This window comes from Alligator mississippiensis, chromosome 6 (genome assembly GCF_030867095.1).
Source record: "Alligator mississippiensis isolate rAllMis1 chromosome 6, rAllMis1, whole genome shotgun sequence".
NCBI lineage: Eukaryota > Metazoa > Chordata > Crocodylia > Alligatoridae > Alligator > Alligator mississippiensis.
In genome coordinates, this window is record NC_081829.1 from 25192163 (window position 1) to 25202189 (window position 10027).

Here is a 10027-nt window from a genome sequence, read left to right on the forward strand (position 1 = left end):
TCACTTTAGGAGACAATGCAAATGTGTTTCTTGCTTTTTCGTCAATAGGAAGGAAAAGGAAAACATTACATACATTTCCTTTACTTGTAAATACATACAATGGATGTCTATTTGGAGATGTCATTCACCAAATTATCACTTACTGACAATTAAGTTTAGACTGTGCCAGCCAGCTCCTGGAGATGTGTCCAAAGATGGTGTACATTTTACCTTGAAATTCACCTGGTCTTACGTTAATGTGGCTTGCTTCGGCTGCAAGCAGCTCTTTAACCTCCGTAAGCTGCAAACAGGACTCAAATCATGGACAGACACCAATCCCAGCCTTTGCCAGCAGCAGGAAATAGAGATGATGTAGGACCACTTAGGAGTATACCACCACCAAGGGGATTCCTCCTGTACTAAAGCATACCCCTGCAGATGGATACCCTGATTCTACTGTGGCACAAAGCGCTCAGGCTGCAACAGAGAATCTTCATCCATAAAGGTCTAATTTAAATGAAATCCTAATCCAATATTTGTTTAAATAAAACAAGTCATGAATGGGCTTCAAGACGAATGCAAGAGTCCGCCAATATAAGTTCTTACATGCTAGTAAAACGTGCAGATGATTAAATCTGCATGATTTCCAAATGGAGGATCAGAATTGGTTTGATTTTTTTTTCAAAAACCAGGTGATGGTAGAAGAACCTATAGGAAAACCTTTACATTTTTCCTTTATAAGACAAATGTAGTTGCTGTTAAAGAGGAATCACAATGGCAATTGCCTAGAAAAAAGAAACGTATTATAATGAATAACATCTCCCCTCAAACCTCAGAGCAATAGCAGAAATATTGGAATTTGCCATCTGTGCTTAGTACAAATTTGAAAACAGAGCTGGAAATGAAAATTAAGACACTAACCAAACTTGCAACTGTACTAAACTACAGTATATAAATAGGATGATAATGTTGCAAGTACCTTTAAAATGGAGCACTAGGGGGCAGTACAGCACAGTCTAGATTTACCAATACCTATTTGGGAAAATGGAAATGGATTTATAATTATAGTCTCAATTTTGCTGTTACTGTATGATAGCACACACCTACCTTTGCTATAGCACCTGCAAACCATCCATACTTAAAAACAACAACAGTTCCCTTAGGGTGGGAACTTCTATTGCAACAGATTACTGTTGTACAGATTTACAGACAAAGTATATGTAGAAGGTCCTTTTCTAGAAGACGAAAGGGCTTGAGTATGCAGGGTACTATCCTGTTTGTATTTAACACTTTTTTCATCCCAATATCTCAAAAGACTTTCCAAGAGGAGTTCTGTTTCACTATCCTCGTTTTGCATGGAGAGTGAGGGACAGAGGGCAAAGGAACAAAGTAGGCCAGTGGCAGAGGCAACTTAATGAATGCCACACACACTGCTCTGTCCTACTCAGAAGTGCTCCATTATAAAGGCTTTGTTACTGATGGACCTGTGCACACAAAGCTTGTTCATTCCTGTTAATGCATGCGGCCAACTATAGCTTTCAGACCAACTACAATAAAACCAAATAAAAACAATAATAAAGATAGGTCAGACACAGACAGTTAAATAGAACTATTTTCATAGATTTATTCAAAAAATACTTACAAAAGCAAGTATGTTTGACCCTAAAATAGTTATACGTATTTTGTGTTTACATTGGTGTAATTAAGCGTGCAGCATTAACAGTCTTTTCTGTCTGAAGCATTGTTAGTTTGCCAGAAAGAAGTGGGGAAGTTCTGGTTTATCAGTTGGGGCAATGTCTCCTTCCCACTTCCCTACATAGCAACTACAGCTGTGGTCTGTGCTTGAGATATCAGCATAATGAATGGTGGGTTTGCCTCACTAGCTGCCAGTCCGGCTGAGTTTAGATTTTACTGGAAACCTGGAAGGTAGATCAGTTTTACCCTAGTAAGAGGTAGGAGAGGGAGAAGAAAAAAACAAAAGGAAAAAAATAAGTGGGCTGGTTCTGTATGCAAATAATTATCCAAAGCTGTTTCATGACTGAGACCATAAAAGTGTGGTCCCTTTTGCGCGCGTGTGTGTGTGTGCCCTCATAGTCAGTGCCCCTTATATCTACTACTCCCTACAACACTTCCTGCTGAGACGTTGGGACTGAAATAGCTGAGAGCTTCCCCCACAGACAGCAATTCAGCAATACCAGAAAAGAAACACATTGCAGTTAGCTTCCACATACTGTATAGTTATATTTTAAAACAGAACTGGCACAAACACCAACTGAAAAAGTTTGCTGCTTTACAATAAACAGCACCTCCATAACAGCTACAGTGCAGATGGTCTGTTCACAGGGAAGTTTATCATTGTTGGGGTCACACCGATTTGAAGAAGGCCTCACCAGCCATTATTTTGTCTGGTGGCAGCAGCTGCTGCTACTCGGGCTATGATATTTCGGCGTGCTTCAGAAGCAGAAGAGAAAGCACCATCCGCCACACGCACTGGCAGTTTTCTCCTTCCGCCTGGCTGCGGGGTATAGCTGTTCTGCCGCCAATCTTCTTCTGGGGGCATATCAACCCTCTTTGGACCTGGCACCTTAGCACGAGCAGGTGGCACAGGACAACCTTGAGGGTGACCAGAATTCCAAGGCAGCCCCCATGGTGCTCTTAAGGTGCTGTAGTCTGTGCTGGATGGTGGTCTACACTTGATGGAATAAGACTCTAGCATTTGATATTGTAAGGGCTGCTGGAGGAAGTCTTCCTGTAAGCCCTTGTCTGATTGGCCTGGGAATCCCAAGTGCATTTTTTGTTTATCTGGCAATGTCACTGTTTGTCTAGCAGTGTGGCTCAACTGCAGCCAACAGCCAGAGAGACTTGATGCCCCACCTCCTAAATGTTGATCAAGAGGCCTTTGCCCTTGGGCAGAGGGGCATTTCTGTGTGCAGGGGAGACTTCCATAGCTCAGTGCCACACCTGTGTGGTCTTCACCTTGGAAAGTTTCACCCCCGTCAGGCATAACCAGAAGTTTCTGGACGTTCTTCTGATCTCCTGGGGGAAGAAAGAGTTTGTTCAGTTAATTTTTTTTTCTCTCAAAGCCTCTAATGGTGGCCCACCTGCAGATTGGAAAGGTTAAACTGAATCAGCCCTACACCAGGACATTTCTTGTAATATGGATTTTGAATGAGTGAAAACTAGTCAATTCCAGCTAGGATCATAATCCCAGGAGACTGTGCAAAAAAGTGGAATTTGAAGGAATGTGTCTCATAGAACATAGTACCTATAGCCAACTCTTTCACAGGTAGTTACTATCCACCCTTCATACAAATGGTTCAATAGCTGAACATTTCAGGGTACCAAGACCTAGGTGGAGCACAACTCTAAGGAATTTGTGAATCCCTCATAGCCTTTTTTTCTGTAACATTATAAGACTATTTAAAATGACAAACAACCTAGTTAAGTACAGTAAAATGTAAATTCCAGAAGCAGTTCTTTGAGGTTACACTGTCATTTTTGCTGGCCAGATACCTTTTTATGTGCATCTATAATGATTAATTGTAATATTACAATTAATCATTATAGATGCACATAAAAAGGTATCTGGCCAGCAAAAATGACAGTGTAACCTCAAAGAACTGCTTCTGGAATTAATTCCAGAATAATTTAATAATTAATTAATAATAATAATTATTATTATAATAATTATAATTAACAATTGATTATTAATTAATTATTAATTAATAATTAATAATTTAATTATTAATTTATAATAATTAGATAATTAATTATTTAATTATTATAAATGATAATTAATTGTAATTATGTGCATCTATTATTACATTTAAACAATCAACAGCCATGCCTCCAACTTAAAAATTATCCCTTTATATTGTAGTCACTCAGCACAACACATTAAAGCAGTTTGGAAGGGATAGCAAAGGGGAAAGAAGAATGATAGATTTATCCGTCCAAATTTCTGGAGAGATTGAGGCAGGTGTAAAAGCATCATTGACAGACAAGGCCCGAGAAGCTGTGCTTCAGAAACAGCAGGGTAAAAACTGCACACAGTTTTTCTGATCATGCAGGAGGGCAAAAAGCCCCGTGATTACCTGATGGTCTATGTGCCTTGCCCACCATGCTAGGCATCAATACGTCATGGGACAGGTGCTGCAGCCAGGTTGGGTTGTGCTGGGGATCAAAGGGTAACACAGGAGGGTCATGGGGAAAAGGAAGGGAAGTAGAGCTGGAAGAGCGGTGCCTGGTTTCCACTGGCATTCTCCTCATATCTGATGCTTCCTTTTGACAAAATGAGAAAGGGGAAAAAAACCCACAAATGATGATTAAACAGAGCTGAGCTGAATCAAGTGAACATGGCAATGACAGGGATAAGTCACCACAACAAGTACATGCATCTGTATGTGAAAGAAAGAAATGCAAGGTAACACTATTCATTTTGGAAGACTCATCTGGTGAATGTTTTAATGGTGGGGGTTGACTAATCGTTTGGCTCAGAGTGGGAAGGGGGGGGGACAAAATTTTGGTTCACATACCCGTTTTTCAGAATAATCTCGCAGTAGAAAAAGTAAATGGGCCTATTCCCACTGAACCCTGTTGGTGCTGTCCCAACACAACACAAAGATGTACACTACTGGAACCCAGCATGCTTTATAAAAGAGCTGCACAAGGATGTAGGGTATCTGTTCTGGGTAGCTGAATCTTTTGCAGCAGTAAAAGATAGATTTGTCTGAACCCCTACCTATACACCCAGATTTGCACCAGTTTAACTGGACTGATTTAGGGAAAAAAACCCAAATGTGTATGCTTAGACAATGCCTAAAGCTCAAAAGTCAGAGTCCTGCTATGGCATTCAACTTTGACAAACAATAACTTTGCAAACAGACCTGTCTATCCTCCTTGTTCAGCTGTTTTCAAACAGAGCTAATGTTCTTAGGTTTCCTTTGGAGAAGTCTAAACATAGGCAATGGAAAGTGGAGGTGGGGACACACCAAAACTAATAGTTCACATTAAAGAATACTCTCAAAGCTTCCCCTCTTCAAAGAAATTGCCCCATTAAACACCAGTGTGTTCAAATTGTTCCTGTTTTTCTCAAACTGGCAGTTCCAGAAAATTGCCTACTTTTGAGGATATGCAGGAGAACATTACTGGGTGCAATTAGATGCAGCATTTTTCTTCCTTCCCTTCAAAAGCAGAACCACACTGACCTAAGTGATGATCTTTTTTCTGCCCTTTCAAAGAAGAGGAGAAAAAAAATTCTTGAGGGGACAGGTGTGGCAGTGCTGCTGCTTCTTAGCTTTCCCTAATGTGGCTAGGGAAGAAGCTTTCCTCTTCTGAGCTAATATCAATTTTTTTCAATTGTATGCCTTTCTTGTTTAGTAACTGCTGCTAGAGAAGATGGATACAGGAAAGGAAGAAATAAATTAGGTGGTATCTGCTCACCCCAAGATCGCTCTTAATAATGCTGCTGATCATCCTACTTACAAAACTATGAGACGAGACCAGGGTCTCTTCTTTGTTTGCGATGACTGTCCCACTGAGACTGCGAGCAATGCGACGGAAATTCTCTGCACTGTACATCTCCTCTTCTGGCTCCCCGCTGTGGTCTCTGGTATATGTGACCTGCAAACAACATTACTACATTTAGAAAGGTCTCTCCATGGGTCCTGTGCTATACAGTGGTTTAGGGAAAGAGGTCAATAAAAATGTGATAAATTATATGAACTTCATGAAATATGCTGATCTTTTCTTTTCAAACTCCTTCATTCAAGACTAACTTAAGATACTAAAGCAAATAAAAGTTTTAGAATTTCTTATTAAAATGCTATTTGTGTGACTAGTTTTCCACATTATAATGTACTGACATTTGCGCAAGTACAATTCAATATCCTGTAAACACTTAAAGCGAGGATCTCCAGCCCTCCAGTGGGAGGAATCTAGCCAAGGGACTGACTACTGCCCCATATGTCTTCTTGGTAGCCCAGATAAGCAGTGTTGGAAATGATGACCATGCCAAAATGTAATCTAAAAGGGAAGTGAAGGGGCCAAAGGAACTGTCTTTTCATAAATCTGGATAAGTCCAGAATTATTAGGTTGGAAATCTACTTTTCTGTTGGGATAGGAAATTAGTTCCTTCTCTATTTTCAGGTTCATACACATCAGTCTTTAATTTTTTTTTACCCAAAGGTACCCATATGCTTTGAGGTACAAGCACTAAAATATTACAGCTCATTATTCAATTGTCTTGTTTTAGGAAAAGCATATGGTATGAGCTGAAACTGTTACACTACTAGGAAAAGGAGATAGAACACATTCCCAAGGTCTTGGAGACAGTATCACAACCTACGATACACTGTAGCTCCTCCTAACTTCTCTCTCTCACTCAAAGAATACTAGATGTCAGTTATTATACTGTGCATAATACTCAGTTGAACCTCGTAGCTTCATAATGTGCAAGGTGACAGTTTACGAAAGACAATGCTACAGCTGTAGATATATAACATGAAGAAGGAAACCACAAAAGTAAGCAATATAAAACATTTTATATCATTTTCATAATGTGATATGCTTCCCTACAGTCTGTAATAATACAATTAAAGACACTAGCTCCTAAATTATGTTACATGGCCCCAAAAAGAATTTAGATGACACTACTGTCCAAGTGTAGCATTTATCCCAAATCATCACTATACTTATTGTTGGATTTTGAAAAGGTCTATACCTAGCATTCTCTAATGTTTAATATGTATGAACACTGCCGTTCCTATGGACATTTATTACTTCTTTTGCTGCTGAAATAACTGATCCCTCCATCTCCACATACATACAGCCTTATAGGCCTCACCCTCCAACATTCTTTAATGTGGTGCTACCTTAGAAACAGGAGAGACAATGGATCCATACAGGCTGCGTTCAATCTCTGCTGTCGGCGTTTTCGAGAGACCCATACCAGCTGCAGTATGCAACTTCCTTGCATTTACGTTTGCAGAGACTAGGACAGAAATAAAGTAGTGGGATTAAATTCCAAATGAAAATCTCTATCAGTGGCACACTCGCTGATCTCAAGCCTACCTGAAGCAGAAATGAATGGACTATATATATAAACAAAGGATATACACTACTAACCAAAGGTTCTTCTAAATTAGCCTCTAAATTGACACTTACAGGACCAAGAATCTTTTAGTGCAGAGTCTGCTGGAGATACTTGCTTCCCCTTCCCTTGCCCTCATGTGGGCAAAAAAGACTGGCCCCAACCACTTTAATTCAGTACACACGAAACAAAAGGTGACAAAATAGCATGGAGGATAGATGTGGCACGTGAACATGGTGAGACTTGTCTCCAAGAATTCCAGTTAACTTTCATTCTTTCTTCTAGTAGCCTCTGCACATTTCCATTTGTGGGAGGTTTAGTAAACACAGATTACCCTCCTCAGGAAGGCTAAGAAATACTAGCATTAATGATTGATGAACTGCCAAAAATGAGTGCCCATTCTGCATGTCAAGTCAAGTATATAGATACTGACTGCAATCTCTTATCCTCCCTAAATAGTCCTTAAATTAGAGGGAAAACTGCTGACAGAGAATGTAGAATTTCAAGCAGCAGCTTTAGAAAAACTGTGATTCAGGACAGGCAAAGGCAAGCTACTGGAAACTGTGCTGGGCCAAAGTGTATATCTCTCAATATCTTCAGGTGATGAAATAACTTCCATATCATGGATTGAGATACATGGGCTGATACATCTGAGCAACTTTTGAACTGTAACAGAAGATCCTCAATTCCACACTTTATGTCTCCAATACTTGGAGGGAGTTTAAAAGGCTTGTACACAACACTTTTGCACTGGCAAAATCAGCTTTTCTAAGGGTGTAAAAAAGGAGTGTAAAAAAAAAAAAGGGTGTAAAAAAGGAGTAACCCCCCCCACCCCCCAAAAAAAAACCCCATACAAATGCATTCCGGCCCTGTACTTGTATAAACTTCCTTAAATCCAATAAAGAACTACCCCAGGGAATAAACGGGTTTAGGTATTGCGTGCCCAAAGCTATTTAGTAGCCATTTGTAAGCAAACAGGTTATTACCTATTTAAGCTCATCACCCAGAATATCTCACTATCTGCCTCCTCTAGATTTCATTATCATTTACACCAGTCAAAAAGGCCAGCAAAAAAAAAATTACACCTGCGAAAATGAGTTATGTGTTGTGTGTCTAGGCCCAAAGATATAACCATTGCCTGAGTGGCCCAAATCTAAGACCTGTAGATATCCTAGACATGGAATCCAACTTCCAGGATGTGACTGAAGCTTGGAAAAACAAATTAATTCCCTGAGAAAGATGGATGCAGAAAACCTCCCCACCCCTCCCCACTTGAGACCTCCATCTCAGATGGCAAAGCACATCAAAAAAACAAGAGAGAAAGCTCCCTTGTTTCTTTGTCTTTCACAGTAAAGCACGCCAAATGTCCTAAGGGATTATGGCTCAGGTGTTCATGGCCTCTAAAAAAGGACAGTAACAAGTCCGTCAGTTGTTCCAGCTCTAGCTAATGAAAGTGTGACCCAGTTGCACTGGTAAGGAACCTTTCCTATAACCTGACCTCCTTTGCAGGATTGAAAGTGAACACAATATGCACATTTTACAATGGGCCAAAATCTATTCCTTGACAAGAAAGATAATTGTGAGTCAGGCAACTGATAAAACCCCTTAGTGCTGCAGAGAGGGCAAAGCATGACCACTTTTATTGGCAGTGGTCTCCGTTCACATACGTTAGGTAGCTGAATCTGAGATGCATAGACCAAAGCCTGAAAGGAGTCGCTGCAAGACTGTTGTCTCAAGCGTGCTGGTTTTAGAAATGGCTACTGTTGGCAGTTCCACTAATGCACATATATCTGGGGACTTCAGTACTGGCTACAAAGAACACAGAATCAGCTGAGATGGCATTTGGTACCCTCTCTTTTTTTTCCCTTACCTCTGGCAATTCTGAATTCCCTGACAAGTAAGGCATTAAATCCTTGGCATTTAATGCAACCTGAAAAGAGTTCTGGCTCACAAGGTATACTGCAGATACTCAGCCAGTTTTGTGAAGGGGTGTGTGTGTGTGTGTGTGTGTGTGTGTGTGTGTGTGTGTGTGTGTGTGTGTGCGTGCATGTGTGTGTAAACACACACACTACACATTACCAATCCAGAGGGGTTGGTTCCATTTATGTAGCACAGAGCGAACAAGGCCTTAACTGCAGGCACTGGACTAAATGTCATTCTGACCAATCTGGAGACATCAAAGTTATTCACACTGGATATATAAACACTCTAACAAGGTGGCAGGTCCTCAACGCTGGACTAAAATAACTTGAAAATATTTGCACTGACAAGTGACTTCTAGAGTCAGCCATGTAAGATCCCTGAACCTGGACCTAAGCAGTCAAGATGGATCCATGAACTTTGGTGTCGTTCATGCCAGACACAGAGCTAGTTAGAGTTGATGCCTGACTTTTGAACAGAGGCACAGTCAACTAGGCCTAAAAAGCACATCAGCTAAAGTTAGGGTGATCATTGGTCCTGTTTTATCCTGGATCATCCTGTTTTTAAACCCTTTGTCCCCTGTCTGTTTCTGCCCCCTGAATGAGGAACAGACTGCAAAAAGTCCTGTTTTTCAGTGCATTGGTGGAAATATATGTCAATTATTTGTTCTTGTGATTCTACTGACTGTGCCTAGACATTGGGCAGTGCGCAGCCAGGAGGAGCTGGGTTTTGAGCCAGCCAGGGAGGGAGGTAGAGGATCCCAGGTGCTGATCACTCTGCACCTGCGTGAGGAGCTGTAGATGCATTGCACATACAGGCACAGGGAGAGCTGAGGCGCTGCTTCATGCCTGAGCTCCCTGAGCCCTCACCAAGATGTTCTGTATTCTGGGAATGCTTCAGTGGCCACCCTAGCTAAAGTGCAAGGTAGCTGTCTCACTTCTGTGGGTTCAAATAATGCCTGTACAATAAGATCATCCTCTTTCCTGTTTTTCTTAAGAAACCATGATTACCTAAATTAAAACTAATGAAAAAAGGCCC

At 40.7% G+C, this 10027-nt stretch overlaps 1 protein-coding gene across 3 annotated transcripts in view; it reads right to left on the reverse strand.

Annotated features, from left to right (window-relative positions):
• Nucleotides 1–1578: 1578 nt before the first annotated feature.
• USP54 (ubiquitin specific peptidase 54) overlaps nucleotides 1579–10027 on the reverse strand; it is a 204447-nt gene continuing 195998 nt past the window's right edge. For all 3 annotated transcript variants that reach the window (XM_014601451.3, XM_019497156.2, XM_019497155.2), the window contains exons 21-24: nucleotides 6852–6970; nucleotides 5464–5601; nucleotides 4074–4260; nucleotides 1579–3015 (exon numbers count right to left, since the gene is read on the reverse strand). In XM_014601451.3, coding sequence (XP_014456937.2) covers nucleotides 2366–3015; nucleotides 4074–4260; nucleotides 5464–5601; nucleotides 6852–6970 — 1094 coding nt within the window. In that variant the 3' untranslated portion in view covers nucleotides 1579–2365. The remainder of the gene's footprint in view (nucleotides 3016–4073; nucleotides 4261–5463; nucleotides 5602–6851; nucleotides 6971–10027) is intronic.